This window comes from Dama dama, chromosome X, assembly GCF_033118175.1.
Source record: "Dama dama isolate Ldn47 chromosome X, ASM3311817v1, whole genome shotgun sequence".
Classification (NCBI taxonomy): domain Eukaryota; kingdom Metazoa; phylum Chordata; class Mammalia; order Artiodactyla; family Cervidae; genus Dama; species Dama dama.
This window is the reverse complement of record NC_083714.1, coordinates 22,747,794-22,764,958: the sequence shown is the minus strand read 5'-3', so window position 1 is coordinate 22,764,958 and position 17,165 is coordinate 22,747,794. Positions and strand designations below refer to the sequence as shown.

The 17,165-nt window shown below is 43.3% G+C and overlaps 1 protein-coding gene across 3 annotated transcripts in view; it reads right to left on the bottom strand.

The window, feature by feature from the left end:
• Positions 1–2,098: 2,098 nt before the first annotated feature.
• The window catches only part of LONRF3 (LON peptidase N-terminal domain and ring finger 3), a 38,863-nt gene continuing 23,796 nt past the window's right edge, over positions 2,099–17,165 (bottom strand). For all 3 annotated transcript variants that reach the window (XM_061137262.1, XM_061137263.1, XM_061137264.1), the window contains 6 exons: positions 16,987–17,101; positions 14,675–14,796; positions 12,216–12,374; positions 11,445–11,607; positions 10,281–10,430; positions 2,099–6,945 (listed from right to left, as the gene is read on the bottom strand). In XM_061137262.1, coding sequence (XP_060993245.1) covers positions 6,790–6,945; positions 10,281–10,430; positions 11,445–11,607; positions 12,216–12,374; positions 14,675–14,796; positions 16,987–17,101 — 865 coding nt within the window. In that variant the 3' untranslated portion in view covers positions 2,099–6,789. The remainder of the gene's footprint in view (positions 6,946–10,280; positions 10,431–11,444; positions 11,608–12,215; positions 12,375–14,674; positions 14,797–16,986; positions 17,102–17,165) is intronic.

Here is a 17,165-nt window from a genome sequence, read left to right as displayed (position 1 = left end):
TCACCCTCTCTGCAGGTTCCCCAACCAAGTGTCCACCAGGTGAGTCTGTGGCACCCTGTGGGGGGAGCTCATAATAGCGGTGAAGGTCGGGGGCTCTGGAATCAGATTGCCCAGGTTTTTATCTGTATGACCCTAGGCAATTACTGTAACCAGGCTGTGCTACAGTTTACTACCTATAACATGGGACTAGAGATCTACTTCACAGATTAGAGTGAAGATCTCATGAGAAGATAAATATTTGAAAACCTAGAAAAGAGCCTGGCATGCTGGGAATACTCCGTGTATGTTAGCTGGGCCTTTGAACATCTAACGGTGTAAGAACATGACTTGTGCTTCCTGAAGACACAACCTCAGTCTTGGTTTGGGCATAAGTGGCATCCCCAACCAGGATGGAAGATCAAATCCAGTCACCATGAGAAGAGGATGCATGAAGTTCTGCACAGAAGGTGGTAAAAGGAAGTCACGTGAGTTGTCATGATTAGCTATTTCCTCCTTCCCTCCCTCCAGTTGGAACTCATTCTTGTAGACTGCCGAAACCAAAGTGCTTAACTCCATTTGTAGACTTCATGCTCTCCCAACCCTCAGCCCTGGTCCTTTTATGAAAGTGCTCACCGGCGCTTGTAGGAGAAGCACATGGTCCAAAGGGTCAGTGATCTCCCCTTTTTCTGTGACTGTGTTGGATGTTCCCATAATGCACCTCTAAAACCCAAGAGAAGCAAGATTTTATAGCAAAACTCAACTTCTGTTAAGTAAGCTATTTGGGGACTTAATTTTGTTGCACTTTTGGTATCCAGAAATTGTTGATATTGACTTATTGAGAGGGAGGTGGTATTCTGCAGGGGGGCTAGTGGGAAGCACTTCACTAAGTGGAGGAAAGGGTTTTTTAGGACTTTGTAATGCAACCATGACATTGGGTCATACATGTGTGGACAGTAAACATGGCTGATCATTCAATGTAAGGATCAATTGAAATGGGGAAATCAGTAGCAGAAAACTGGAAAGGGTGGGAGAGGTGAACTCTGAGATCTGGAGCAGGGCTCCTTGGGGCCTCCCCCTCCTCTGCCTTGACCAGGGCATGGCTCTGCAGTGGACTGACCATGGACAAGTCTTGCTGGGAAGTTTCTGCATTGCCTGGAAGAAGGCAATATGAAGAGTATTGACATCAGCTCCTTCCCATCCCACCCCAGTCCCTCCTAGGAGTGAAGAAATCATAGAATGTAAGAGGGGACAGGAAAGTTTAAACATCTGGGAGCCTGTGGGTTGAGGGCATTTGTCCATCCCTTCTCTGGCTCCTGTCTTGTTTTGAGACTGGGAGTTCCTTCTAGGGAGGCATCTTTGGCCGTGGAGAACTCAAAAGGTGGATCCCAGAAGACAGAAAGCAGAAAGTGTTGGCTTTGATCGAACAAGACCTTCTTTTTAGATGATTCAGTCCAGTTCTCCAGAGAAAATTAGGAGGCATTCTGGGCAGAAGACCTGCCTTGAAGGGAAGACTGTGCCTTTGGCCTGTATGTGCTCTATCTCATGAGAACCAGACAGCAGCAAATGAGGCATAGAAGGGCCATGTCCAACAGAGCCAAGCATTCCCTCTGGGACCTGGCTGGCAGGAGTTCGGATTTTTCTCAATTACCGGAAAGATTCTGTTACAAAGAACAAGATCAGGCCCAAGTGGAGTTTTCTATCATTTTTTTAAATTGTTCTACTCCTATGTCTTTTTTTTTCCTTCAGCAGTAAAATAGAACCTGTGTAAAGTCCTCAATGGCACGAGACTCGCACCCGCATGCTAAACGAGGTGAGATGTTACTGAAGCGCTCATGCCAGTGTCAGCTCTTTCAGCATCACTCATTGTCCTAGCCAATTTTACCAGTTTTCCTGTCAAACGGCTCATGCCGCGGGCCTTAGCTTCAGCCTATTGTTGAGACACCATTGAATCGAAATAAAAACGTGTAATTTGCTTTCATGAACATTTTATCATGCCAAAGAAAATACACTAGGTATTGTGCTCTGCTTTAAACAAACCCAATATATGAATGGATTGACAAAGTAGTGGCAGGTTATTAGCAAAAAGTTTCAACATAATTAGTAACAACAAGCTTTCTGGTGCATTTTTAAACAATTAGTTTAATCAGTTCACACCTGCCTCGCTGTCACATACATAAGGTCTATTTCCTTGAAACATCTTCCAGTCAAATGTATTACAACCAACAGAAACAAGAACAAAATAGATGTTCTGATTGCTTTCAATTCAGCTTCTGACAAAAAGATACTGAAGTTATTTGGGCAATTCTTTGCCCTACAGTATGGGTAGAGTTGTGTTAGATACAAAGTGAGACAATAGGAAACATTTTAAAATGAACAACAAGCTTTCACAGAGACTGTCTATATCACATTGTTATTACAACATAGATGAGCTGAAACTTCATTTGTATATTTTGAGGAAAGAAGACCCTAAAGAGACATCAAGCATATAGAGGTAGTTGAATAGCAATATGGGAAGAAAAAAAAGAAGCATTATATTTATTCCCCATTTGGGTCATTACAATGCAAGAGTAAAATGGCTGCTTAACAAACAATGGGAATTACAAACACAAAGACACATTTGCCACTGTTTAAATGGCTTGCTTGATATTAATCCTGGCATTACCGAGAACTGCATAAAATGATGGAACTAGTTTATCTAAGGTAAAGCCTATGATGCCACACTGAACTATTTGCTCTCCTTTGATTTTGTTGTTGTTTATTATCATTGCTTTGACTATAGATAAATGTCAAGCAACTTTTAAAATGAAGCATAAGCTACAGTGTTGCTTTGTAAACTTGTTAATCACATTTGCTGCACAGGGTTTTAAACGGCTACACAGTCACAAAGCAAAAGCTTTAAAATGACACCAGGAACAGGGATTACAGGCACTTCTCTCTCAAGGTTAACTTAACGCATTTGAAAACACCCATTTGTAAGGGGAAATGTCTTCATTTCACCTCTGGTTGTGCATAATCCAGATTATTAAATAGTTGAACAGTGGGAGCTATCATTCTAAGAGGAACCAAATGCATACATTTGACTTGGCTCCTTTTCCTTCTTTCTTGCACTCAGGAAAGGCCACAAATCGCAGGCCATGCAGCCGGCTGCTTCTCAGAACTGTCTTTGATCAAATCAAAACCTCATTCCTCATGCCCAAGAATGGGCTGAAAATCTGTCCTTTTCTCTTATTTGGGATGCCTTCTATTTGCATCTCGATTGCACATCTCTGCTATGATTCTGCCTTGGGAAACAGAAATGGATGCAAAGTCAACATGTTGGGAACTCAAGGAACGAGTCCCTGAATAACACTCCCATCTTGGAAAAGGAGTTGGTGAGGGGAAACACAGTCCCCAACGGGTTCCAGTCCATCAACAGTATGTGATCTATTGGCAGTGAGAGACCTCTGGGTGCTGTGAACCAGCCTCAGAGCTCCACCGCTCCAACACCCAGTCACAGGGGACTATCTGAACCCAGTCCGGCTCCACAAGCAGAACTGGAAGCGCCACATGCGCAGTGATTTGGCTAGCCCCAGAGTGCTATGGCAGCAGTGGACTAGATGCAGTCAGCCTTCAGAAAAGGCAAATTGTTAACATAGTCAGTTCTCTACCCCACTAAATAAGGGGCAAGCACTCTTTTCTCCAAGTTATCTACAGAAATTTAGTTTTTATCATTTTTCATTTTCTACATTTTGCTGGTTATTAGCTAGCAGCAATAATAGTACAGTACAAAGCAGAAAGGCATAATGTCTGCTTGGTACCTAATATATATATATATATATACACAAGTACACACACACACATATATATGCACATCTATATACACCTATATACATCTTTATACACACACACACACACACACACACACACACACACACACAGGGAAAATAACCTACTAGGAAAAGGCTAGGTCAATCACAATAAACTAGCTGAATAAATGGCACTGACTACCAAGGGGGAAGTCTTGTCCTTCTGGCCTAGATTTAACTTTATGTTTTTATTGTGTGTACTCTTTATTCCTAAGCTTTGCAGCAAAATCAATTCACAAGCAGTGAAATGGTCATGTCCAATTGATTACCCCATTCAAGTACATATCAAAGAAAGTCAAGGCTTAGCTTTGCACCTTGCCTCCCACCACTACTGAAACAAAAGCTTGCTATAAAACAATCCAAATGTGTATCAAGGGTACTGGGAGGCAAGTGCATTTCTGCCTAGCCAAGATCTATTGCTACAGTTAGGTCCTCACTCATCAATGTGAAATATCCTATGATGTGGAATTTTATACATTTTGGAGAGCAAGAAGTGATGAGTTGATTATTCTATGGAGTTAGAATTTAAGGCTTCCATTATATCAGAAATTTTAGACCTCCAAACAACACTACTTTTTAGTCCTCTTGAAAGAGGGAAAATTTGCTGGCATGGGATTTTTCCCTTATTTCTAACCCTCATTTGTTTTCCAGTCTTTTCACTTTCCCAAACAGACTTCACCCCCAAAGAAATTACATGTAAATCATCAAGTTATGGTCTGAAAATCAGAGGTGTGGACTCCCTCAACCAATTGTAAAGGGTTTGGAAATGGGTATTTTATGTAAAGGCATGGTTTTATGGAAATGAAGCCCCTGATGATATTCTGTAACTATGAATAATCTAATCAGAGCAGTTACTTGTTGAATGACTCCTATGTGCTAGGCACTATGCTAAGTGATGTATGTATATTATCTCACTTAATGTTGTATTAATAACAACCCTACATGCAGTATTTATCATTACCATTTGCTAGATGACAAAGTGGTTCTCAGAAATACTAAAATCATAAAAGTAACACATCTAGCAATCAGAGACACTTATGACCCTCTTCTTTGCTGCATTTATGCTAGATAATAGGAAACTATTGTCCTAGGACTGTATTCTGACCATCTGGTTGGGCACCAGGTGGGAGTGGGAGCCTTTCATTTCCTCCTCCTTGAGCCTGGGAGAGTTTGCTCGGGCAGTAACCACTCCTACACTTCCATTTTTTACTGGCCCAGTTGGGCTCCAAACATCCAACCTGGGACCACAATGTTCTGACAACATGGTGTTCGTTAAGAAAGTGCAGAAGAGGTTATTTGGTTTCTGCTTACATGAATCTCTTTTCTGTTGCCTGGATCAACTCATTCTCCCTTTTCTGTTTCTAGCCACAGGTGGTGATGGAAAAAGTCAGGCTGATTACTTGAGGCAATAACCTCTCATGGGAACAGAGTGGATGGGCTGCACATGAGTCACGCATCGCAGCTGTCCAGAGTCACATGGGGGGATTATTTACATGAAGGTAGGAATAACACGATTCATTTCTTCCCTGCCCTAATCTTTTCACTTGGTTGTTATAACACTTCTGTTTTCAGGTTGTCCTGGCACTAAAGAAATCAAACTGCACTAAGCAAGCTAAACAAGACCTCACCCTTACTCTCTTATTACTGTTCTTCCCCTGTGTTGAAATCTTTAGCCCACCACCACAAGGAGGGAAGATCATGTTTAGATAAAATCATGGATTAACTGTCTGCTTCCTTTGAAAAGGCTTAAAAACCAAAAAGGTAGTTTGGGGGTTTTTTAAAAAGGGTTCTACATCTTTTTTTCCTGGTTTCTTTACACTTTTAATAATGAACCATCCTCATCAAGTGTTTCCACACATGCTAGCCAGGCCACAATCCTCACAACCCTGACTGACAAGAGGTGGGGTATGGAGGCTAGCTGGGCATGGCTGTGATGTGCCAGACTGAAAACCATCATCTCTGAAGAGTTAAATATTCTCCTGCCTTCCCATTCTAACTGAATTGGAGAGAAATTAAGATATAATTAGATTGCTGAAATAAATGCCTATGAGAGATTGTAATAAAATATACTCTTCTAATTCATCTCTTGAGTCCAGAAAAATAATTCCTTCATTCTGCCTCCAGAGCAAATGGATTATTTTTATTGTACCCTGGCTTATTCCATAACCTATGCCGAATCCCGTAAATGTTTTCTACTGTTGCATTCAAATTGAAAGCAAAATAGAATCTGTAAAGATAGATGATCTTAGCATGATGCTGAACTTCCTTTAAGCATCAGTTGCATAGATACTGAAATGGTTCAAGAACTGGGGTCACATGTAGCACAAATTGTTAAAGCAAAAATCACACATTTCTAGTATTGTTACTTCCCCCTAGGTACATGGTAAACCACAGCAATAAATAAAGCAGTATTTTTCAGTAATGCACACTTAAATAGTTACAAACACACATGTAGGGGAAAAAAAGATATTGTAGTGCAAAAAATAAATTATTAAAACAGAAAGAACTATGAACATTATTTTACACAATGCTATATAAAATCTGAAACATTTGGAATGAGATCTCAAAAGTCAGTACGATAATGTAGCAACTTGATTAGGAACTGGGTATCACATTTCAACCACACAGTCATTCCTCTATGAAAGACAGAAAATTAAAGCAAAACCACTTTAAACTTTGAGAAAATTTTATGTCAAAATCAAAAATTTTTTTTTTCTTCTGGGCTCTTAAACAACCTCTGCTGTGCATGTAGTTGTGCAGCATGTCAAGAAGCATCTTCAGAAAGAAAGTTGCAAACAGATCACATTTTTCTGGTCTTTCTACTTAATTTCTCTCTGATCAATAGCAAGAGAGTGATTCTGTTTGATACTTCCTTCTAAGATGTTATTGCAATTAGATATATTTACAAGATGACTCCCCTGCAGTGGTGGGGGAGCGTGGGGGCTCCTTTTCAGCAATCCACTCACTAGTTCTGGTTTCGGGATATAAAGGCCAGGATTCGCCGAAGACCGTTCAGCCGATCCTTCAGGGACCTCATTGCTAGGAACGGGAGCTGAGCACGGCTTTCCAATGGAAGAACCGCTAACGTCCACCAGCACCAGGCCGGGCCATTTGGGTTGATCTGCAACAGAGAAATGGTATGGGTTCATCCTATTCCCACAGAAGCAATCCCAGTTTGCAGGCTTTCAAAGCCGCCAGGAAACAATCCAGGTGGAACTGCTTCTGTGTGTGGCAGAGACTGCTAATTACACCCCCTCCTCAATATCTAGTTCCCTTTATCTTAGCTGGGCATACAGCCACTGGGGCCGAGGCGGGGAAGCTACATTGCTCAGTTTCCCTTGCAGCCATAAGACAAAGTTCTGGCTAATGAGATGTAAGAGGCATTTATGCGTATAACTTCTGGGTCATTCTCTGGGAAAGGGGCATGTGCCCTCGCCTTCATCTTTCTCTCCCTTTCCCCTGGCTAGAACGTGGACATAGTGATGATCACCTTCTTCACTCAGGAGGATGAGGGCAGCAGTTACAGGAGGGTGGAGCTTTGCCAGGAATGAGCCTGGGTGTCTGAATGATCTGATGGAATAGGGCTGCCCTAGCTCCCCATCTCTATGACTTCTGCTCTCTATCTAGTTTAAGCTACAGTCATTTTTGGTAGTGGTTAAAGCAGACACATTGATATCTTAACAAATACACCATACCTTCTAGCCAGTGTGATTTCATGAGCTGAATTAGCTACTACAGTCAGCCCTCCATATCCACAGACTCAACCAATTATGGATTGAAATTGGTTGACTGAATCTGCAGAGGTGAAACCTGTAGATGCAGAGGGCTGGTTGTACTCATTGCATTGCGTCACTTTATAGAAGGGGCCTCCTGGAACCAATCCCCCGTGGAGATCGAGAGATGACTACTCAGCCTCTTCCACCTCTTAGATTCTGTTTAGGCCATTTGGCCTGGTGTGCAAAGCATGTGAGCCTTCAGTTCTTATGACCTCTTAGGCTTTGTGTGTCTCTTACCTCCCTTCTTTTCCCTGTTTTTGGCTGAAGGCAAGAGTCTACATATGCCAGGTTACTATATGGGCCACAGTTAGCTTCTCCCCAAAAACCAGAGCCAATGGTTCACAGTCCCAAAGGACAACTTTGCAAAAATTCCAATTGCAAAACACAGTCACATGGAAATATATTCCACCCCAGGTTTCTTTGAATAAAGAGCTTTCCCACCCCACAGAAATCCTGCACCAAAATTCTGTTTGTCAGCAGTGTCCCAGGCACACACTGTAGACATTGCTGACTTATTTTCTTGTTGGTTGTTGTTTAGTTGCTCAGTCCTGTCCGACTCTTTTGCAACCCCATGGACTGAGCCCTCCAGGCTCCTCTGTCCATGGAATTTTCCAGGCAAGAATACTGGAGTGGGTTGCCATTTCCTTCACCAGTGATTTTTCCCCACACAGGGATCAAACTCACGTCTCCTGCACTGCAGGCAGATTCCTTACCACTTAGCCACCAGGGAAGCCCAACTTATTTCCTACTAAGCCCCAAATGAGCTTTCTGCCCACATCCTTCGGAAGGTTGGCTTTAGAACTGCAGAGAACCACATTCTGGTCAAACCATCTACACATGGGATTATTTGCCTCCAAATTGGTCACCTGATTTTCCCCCAACCCTTGCTGCCTCTTTGCTTCTCTATGCCTCTAGATTCATTTGGATTCTTTTTGTCCCTCGCTGCAGTCTGTAATATCTCCTCCCTCCTCTGATAAGTTCTGAATGTTAGATAGACATATCCTGAACTGTATTTTCCAAGATCATTAAGAAAGATATTTAAGCTGATGTTAATACATGTGGCAGTTTCTAAGAAACCCCCTCTGGAGCCTTAAAACATTCTTATTAATGGGACCGCTGGGGTTATAGCATTGAATGGCTCAAACAAGATGAGATTTTTTTTTTTTTTTTTTGCTGCTGCTGCTGCCAGAGCAACATGATAACAGTCCTCATAAGAAATGAAACAGAACCCAAGATTTCAGCTTTCTATGTCACTGAGCCCTTATGAATCACTCTGTGGCATCTGTGTTTTCTCTCATGGAAGATGCTGTCACCATTACTGATCTCTATCTTCTGCCTGACTGGGGGAGAACGCTTTCCAGAAGATGAAGGGGAATATTCAACTTGATCGTGAGCTTTCTCTGAGCTCTGTCGTAGTCATGAGTCACACTGGCCCAGAGCCAGGAGCCTGATCACTGGGAAGCATTAACTGCCCTTCTCCCTCCAGCATTCATGATGCCTTTGAATAGGGGGAAGGAGTCACATTTGTGGTCTGGAGAAAACAAGACACTTCAGCCCATTAGGGAAGAGACTGGTGTTTTACAGCCTCAGAAGGCAAGAGGAAGAAGGGACTTTAGAGACCTCCTCATCTACCTCCCTCATTTCAGAGATGAGGGGAAAGTTGACAAAGGGGAAAGGACTTGCCCAAGGTCACATAGCTAGAGGTAAGGAGGACCAATCTTTTAGCATGGATGTCAGAATCTACATAGTCTATTTTACTATTGTGACAGAGTCAAGAATGAGTGTAAGTCAAGAATCAAGGAAGTTATGGGGATGATATTATAGAAGCTAGCTCAGAATGTGGGAAGGTGATGGTGTGAAAATATTAATATTTGACTACAACATCTCCAGTCTTGTCCTAGAGAGAAAGTATTCCCTGATTTACACTAGGCATGGAAAGCTTCATGAAACAGCTACCGCCATTTTCCTGGGGAGCTTTTTTCTGATCTCCAGCTGGATCTCTCACATGGACCTATCCCTCCAGGAAACAGACTGATCTGGTAGAATCTAGTGAACTCTTATCTAGTAGAGAAAAGGGTAGATTTAAGGATTGGGTCAGTTTTCTCAGGAAACTTGCTCATCCATAATGAGGACAATGACAAGGATCTAGACCTCCAGGGCTAAGCTTCGAGGGAGCTGGGTATGAGAAGTTTCTGTGGCCCTGCAGCTGGAGCCCTGCAAGGTGGCTGGCCCTGAGCAATGGGGAAGAGAGCAATGGGGAAGAGAGTTCTGAAGCCCCTGAGACATGGCAACCTTTGGTCTCAGCTCCCCTAAATCCCCTTCTTTTAAGCCTGGCCTTTTGTGAATCCTGTCACCCTAACACATCACCACGGTGGGCATCTGGACTCCCATGAAAGACTCTTCTGTTGATGGTGCCTGTGTTCCCATCCTCTCACCTAACTAATCTCTCAAAACCTGTCTTGGATTCAAATTCCTACTGCTTTAGTTACCCTAAGTCTGACTTGGGGTCCTTTTGTTCTTTACCATGATGCCCATTGCCTAGCCAAATGAGACCAATTTGGATCCATCTTCCCCTCTACACTAAATTTGCTGGATGGAAACCACACACCCATCTAATCACAGAACCCAGGCTCTCTTATCTGGTGGGAATGATTGATTACAAAAAGACATTTTCATATACCTGGGGATCAGCATCTTTCTCTGGCATTGGACCAAAATGATTGAGTATCCGGTTCTTCAGAGATGTTTTGAGGGAATGGAACCATGATGACGCTTGCTCATAGACACAGTTATGTAATCCCATGAGCTCAGCACAATCCTCTCCTTGAACCTGAAAGTACCAAAGTGGAATGAAGCATTCTGTACCTTCTCCATCACACCTAGAACCCTTTTTGACACGTGGCTCTTTGAGCATCCATCCTGCCACCCTCTGGGAAGGCTCACCCTTCTGGCTGTCTGCTGTGTGATGTGTGAAAGGCTCTTCAGCTGCATATGATGGACTGTGTGGAAATACTGCTGAGGGTGGTGGACTGGAGAAAGGTTCAGCTGGGTAAATGAGCTGAAACAGCCAGACATATAGAAAACTAGTGACGCAAACTGGTCTGAGTGGATGTGTGCTGTTCAACTAGGTTGTGCTGGTTCACACCTCTCTCCTTTTCATTTTTGACATCTGCTTTCCCATTGCTCCCTGGGAAGAGGACATGAATGTGTCTGTGTCTCAGCGTGTAACTCTGTCTTCCAAGGCAAATACATTTATTCATTGAGCAAATGTTTATTACTCTTGTACTATGTAGTGAATGTAAATATCAATGATTTTGGGATAATTTACCTCTTCTTCTACCCATTAATCCAGAAAACCCAGGATTAACTGGACATGCCCTCTTTCTCCCTTATGGGATGATGGATTATTGGGAAGGGCTCTCGGCCAGGTTGCATGTTTAAAAATAGAAATGTGCATGTGAATCCACAATTATCTCAAAAGCAAAAGTTGTAACAGATAAATAAATCAAAAAATCAAATATATATATGCAGATCCAGCTCCAGATCTTGGTATCCCTGGCAGAGACCCAATTCCAGTGCTGAATGGGCCGCAGGGTTGATCTGGCTTGGCACCTCTCATGCACAGACACAACTCAGCAACTAAGCAGGGGAAGGCTGGACTCTGGGCTGTGCACTGCTGTCCCACATTTGAACTGCAACCCGGCAGCATTCAATGTGGCTGCAGCAGATGGGGAAGAAATCCCCAGGCTCCCATCAGTGCCGAGAAATCCTCCTGCAATCATCCTGATCTGCCAAGCTACATGGTGAGCCTGGCCTCAGAATTCTTGGCACTGGCCACCCTCACCTTTTGGTCTTCAATGTACTCGATGTCAGCTGTGTTGTAACCATCCCGCTGGCCCTGATGGAGGACCCTGAAGCGCCTCTTGCCTATGCTGTCGACCACTGAGCGGCCATCAGCAAAGAACTGAACATTTCTGATCTCTAGGATGCAGCCATATTCCGCAAACCTGTTTAGAGGGAATGGAGTTAAGAAAGTAAATTCTTGATAAGCTGTTTCCCTGACCCGCTATCCCTGCTCCATCGCTATACCCCCATGTTGTGCCTTGAGGGACTTCTGCTTTCTTGTCTGTCCCAGGGTCTATGGCTGCAATGACACCACAGGCAATGCTTGTGTGAAAACTCATCTTAATGTGTAACTGTTACCATTTATTGTACTGTACTCAGTACTTTATGTGCATTATTAACTCCCCAATCCTTCCAACAAACCAGAGAAGTAGGCACTATTATTGTACCCATCCTACAGATAAGGAAACTGAGTCACAGAAAGGTTGAGTTATCTGCCCGAAGTCAAACTTCCTCCAAGGCTGGAGCCAGAATATGAACCCAGGCAGTTTGATTCCAGGGCCCACACTCTTATAAAACAAGTTTTAGAATATATATCAACCATTTAACAAAAGGTTGGTCCTGGGGTGCCTTTAAATAGGCAGCCTCTCACACGCTAAACCTAGGGGCCAGAGGGACCCTGAACCTTACAAACGCACCTGGAAGAGCCCCGAAGTAAAACCACAAATCCTTTCCACCCAACCTCCCTTGATGCTCCTAACTCCTCGCTTACCCTTTGACAGGATCTCCAAGGCACATGCCAAACTGTCGTGTGCCTGTCTCAATGCATCTACGGATCATCAGACGGTAGCAAGGCTCAAAGATGTGCAGGGGACAAGGAACCGTGGGGTAGGCCATGGTGCACACGAAAATAGGCACGTTCTTATTTAAGCTGTCAGGAAGAGCAAATGACATGGATCTCACAGCATGGGAGCAGAACAGAGAAAGGCTGGTCGAATTTCACCATGTGGATCCCCCACAGGAAGACAAGGAGGCATAAAGTGTGGACAGCTCATAAAAAAAAATAGTAAAATGCATCTGATGCTGTGGGCTGAGTCCCATTACCTGATGCATAGGTTAGCCTAAGGGCTATGATTAAAATGGACATTCTATACATTCTAATTTGGGTAATGAAGTTCTCTAGTACCTTAACATTGTCGATGATAGTTATACCTCATATTTTTCTTTCTTTCATACTCTCCACTCCAAACAATCTCTCTAGGTGTCTTGCTGGCAGTATGGGGAAGGGCACTGGTGGTAAAAGTGGACCCAGCTCTCCAGAGGGATGGTGGGGAAAATCTCTGCAAGATCCCTGTGAGCAGCTTCCATTTGCAAAGCTCCCAGAGGATGTGCATGGCAGGCCCAGCTGGGAGGAGGGAGCAGTAGAGAGGTAAGAGTAATATAGCCCAGTGATGCTCAAATGCTCCTGTGCATTGGAGTCACTGGAGGCCCTTAAACACAGACAACCTGGCCACTGCACCTCACCCTCCCAGAGACACTGGTGCGGTGGCTCTGAAATCAAGACCTACAAGTCTGCCTCGCAATGTGTGGCCATGAAGATTCAGACACACAGCCTGATGAGGAACCACCAACCAGGCCAGCTCCTCCTGATCACAGTTCTTTTGTTTGTCTAGTAAATCCAACACAGGGACATCTAAACTCAAACCTGCCAACAAATATAAGACTGTTTGCCCAAATCTCAAAAGGATTAAATGTGATTCCCCTAAAGGAATATCCCCAGTAAATTCCAGTGTTTATTAATAAGACATTAAACGATACATGAGAAGAGGGTTCAGAAAGATTCAAGGTGAACTTAATATCAGAAAGAAAGATAAAGACTCCTGCAGTAGATCTAATGTCAATGAGAAAAGAAGGACTGCACTTCTGGCTTCCCAGGAAAACATGTTAGTCAAAGGGAGAGGTGCAAACAAACTGGTTTCAGTTTAACACTGTTTTCTATGGGGTGGGCGTAAAACCAGAACAGCCCCCTCGGGAGCTTTACCCTCAGAACGCTGTAAGAATTCTGCTGGGAATGGGAGATGAGAGGGCAGCAGTATGAGAGGCAGAAATTAGTGACTTCCCCTGCTTTTTCTGCTACCTGAGGCAGAGAGTTTGGAGCCCTACTTCCATCTCACCCCTACTCGCCACCTCTCACAACACCTGTGATGGAAGAGGAATCATAATAACCAGAAGCATTCTTACCATTACTTTTATTAAGTGCTTACTCTGCACCAGCTCATTTGAGCTTCATAATGAGTCCTTGAGGTAGAAACTACTATTATCCCCAAGTTACAGATGAGGAAACTGAGGCCCAGAGACATTAAGTGACTTGCCTAAGGTCATGAAGTCTACTCACTTTGTGGCAAAACTGTGTCACAAGCCCAGGTCTGACTGATACCAAAGTTCTTAACCTCATAGAACCTCCTTATGTATCTGAAGACTGTCCAGAATACAGCTGACCCTTGAACAACTCGGGGGTTACAGGGACTGACCCTCTGCACAGCTGAAAATCAGCATGTAACTTAGAGCCAGTCCTCTTTATCCATGCTTCCCTGGTGGTTCAGCTGGTAAAGAATCTGCCCACAATGCAGGAGACCTGGGTTCAAGCCCTGGGTTGGGAAGATCCCCTGGAGAAGGGAACGGCTACCCACTCCAGTATTCTGGCCTGGAGAATGCCATGGACTGTATAGTCCACGGGGTCGGAAAGAGTTGGACACAACTGAGTGGCTTTCACTTTCATTGATCTTTATCCATGGTTCAGCATCTGTGGATCTGACCAACCACACATTGCATCATGTAGTACTACAGTATTTACTACTGAAAAAAATCCACATATAAGTGGAACTGCACGATTCAAATCCATGTTGTTTAAGGGTCAACTATACTTCATTCAGTTCCCCTGATAACTTATTCCAATCTAATCCTGCCCATGACACCCAGCTACTAGTGCCAATAACCTGGTCAGTGGTTTGACTTAAGTTTTTTCAGTGGTGAGCTGGTAAATGAACAATCGGCTTTCTAGGGGTGGGGAGGGGAAGTCCTTGTTATTGCATTTGCCAATTTTCACGGTGTCAACACTCTCACTGTGGCAAATTTCAAGCTATCAGCATGGTATCATTAAATGGGGAAGATATGTGCACTTTCAGTTCTATGAGCTGGCGTGAATGAAACTGAAAACAGCAGTGTGCATACTTAGAAAGTTCTTCCATTTCCTCTTCATAAAGCCTCCTTCGTTCCTTGAGTTCTTCTGGAAGGAATTTAGCTATTAGCTCTTCCATTATGACGTTTTTGCTGTACTTTCTTGATGCCAAGCACTACATGGGGAACAAGGCAGTTAGATATTATACAGTCATCAGAGAAATACAAAGCACTTCTGATGTAATCAGTAGAACAGTTCAATGACCAACATACTGGAGTAATGTGGACCGACACATTGGCAGCTCATATGATCATAATGTATATAATCTCTGGAGGTTAGAGTTTACCTTAAAAAAAAACACATGCAATGAATTACTTCTATAATTAGAAAAAAATATTTTAACAAGGAAAAACACCTGCATTGAAGTTTTAAAAATGCCATAGCCTTCCTAAAACACTGAAATTGATTATGATCATGTTTACTGTCAATTAAGGGAGACAATCCTTTCCTTTCTTTTTTCTGATTATTGTGTTTATAAGCTCCCAGAATGTTCTCCACCTGGGATACGCTGCAAGTCTGTGGACAAACGTTTCAGGGAACTAAAAAGCAATTTTAAAATCATTCACCCTTTCCTGCCCTGCCACACTCTCGGTGCTTTGCTTCTGGATATTTTGAGTCTATATAACTATTTTTCTCCTCTAATTTAAGTATTTTTAAAATAAACTAAATACTGGTGATTTCATTTACCTATTTATTTTCTTTATTATAACATCTAGATATCACTGAATTTACATTATAAACCCTGATTTCAGAATCTAACTCAGGCTCAACTGTCACTATTACTCTCATCCCAAACACCCCTAGTTTATGCATATCCAAGGAGCTGTAAGGAGTGGGTGTTTAAAGCCATGAACCAGACAATGGGGATGACAACATCTGCAGAGAATTGCTGGTTATGGAAACTACCCACACAGACCCAGCAGGGGGAGCTCCTGAGTATAAAAACTGCAGGCTTCAGACATTTTTTCCTTTGCCAACGTCTATCTATTCCGCAGTGAACATGATCGGAATAAGATATTTCTCTCTCTGGAAAATGGTGCAAGTGTGACCCCAGGTGAATACCCAGAGACAGGTGGAAATAACTTCTAGCCCCTAAGTCCAGGACCCCACAGCCTCTGCTTCCAGGATGCCTTCCTAGCCACTGCCATTGCCTGGCTGCAAGAAAATCAGAGGCTTGCCCAGTCTTTGGGAGAAAGCAATGGCTCAGAAGGTAGCCTATCCAAGAAGGAGGTGAACCTCTGCTGATGCTAAAACAAAAACCCAGGAAAGGCACATATTAAAATGTCAACAGTAGATTTTCCTTCTTTCTGCTGTTCTGAATGTTGTAATGTTCCCACAACACGAATGCATTATTTAAGTGTAACGGCCATGGGCTTCTCACCTAAAATCAGGACAGCAATCCCACCTCTTTACCCAGGCCAGACATGACACTGACCCTTCCCCCAGCCCAACACACACCTTCAGGGCTATCCTGGGTGATTATCTCACTTCCTTCCCTTAGTTTAAATGGTGGGGTGCTGGGAAAGCTCAACATGTGACTTCTCTGGATCTACATTCATCAAGAGAGAGTCTTGCATCATCTCCAGCCTCTCCTCAGGGATGACAGGGGTCAAGGAACATGAATACTAACTGTAAAATGTGGCAAACAAGCCCCTAGCAGGGAGAGGGGGGGGTGACAAGATGGATTCCTGGATCTTCTTGTGCTATAGAAAATTACAGCAAAGCCACTTGAAAAGCACAGGAGGCTGTTTGTGTGATTCATTTTAGAGGACCTGGAAGCCCCAGAGATTTTCAAGCAGACAAATACCTGCTAATAATAACAGAGGCAGTTGAGGAGAGGGACAAGGACCACAATGAAGGGCTGTGAGGTTTTCCTGGGGACCTGGGGGTGACCGCTTCAAACTATGGAATAAACATGGATGATAAAGGAACACTGGAGCTCATAGATGAATGAGCCAAGGCCAGTGAATCAGGGGCCATGATGGGATTAGAACCAAGATCCATGTTTATCATCAATTTAATCCATGTTTATCACCATTTTGGTTCATGTTTACTATCATTTTGATACTTTTGTTTCCAACACAGATTGATCTCACTGCTAGCAGTTCATAAAAAGCTAGCTGTTGCCTCATTTCCCTGGAGGACTTTGTGGAGAGAGGAGGGGTGCCTCTAAGACAGGAGAAATTGATGGTCTGAGGGGGTGTTTTGCTCTAGCACAGTGCAGTGGCTTGGGATCCAATAGGATACTGTCTTCGTACCCAATTCCAAATAAGCTAAACTGATCAAGAAAGAAACAACGTTTTACCTGGGAAAGACCGTCTTTGCACAGTGGACACTTCGCATTGTGATCTAGACATCTTTCAAGGCATTTTAAGCAAAAGGTGTGCCCACAGGGTGTTGTGACTGGTTCGTAGAATAATCTGAAATTTAGGAATCAAAATGGAAGAAAATTGCAATCAGAATAAACATAAAAGACAGAGCTAT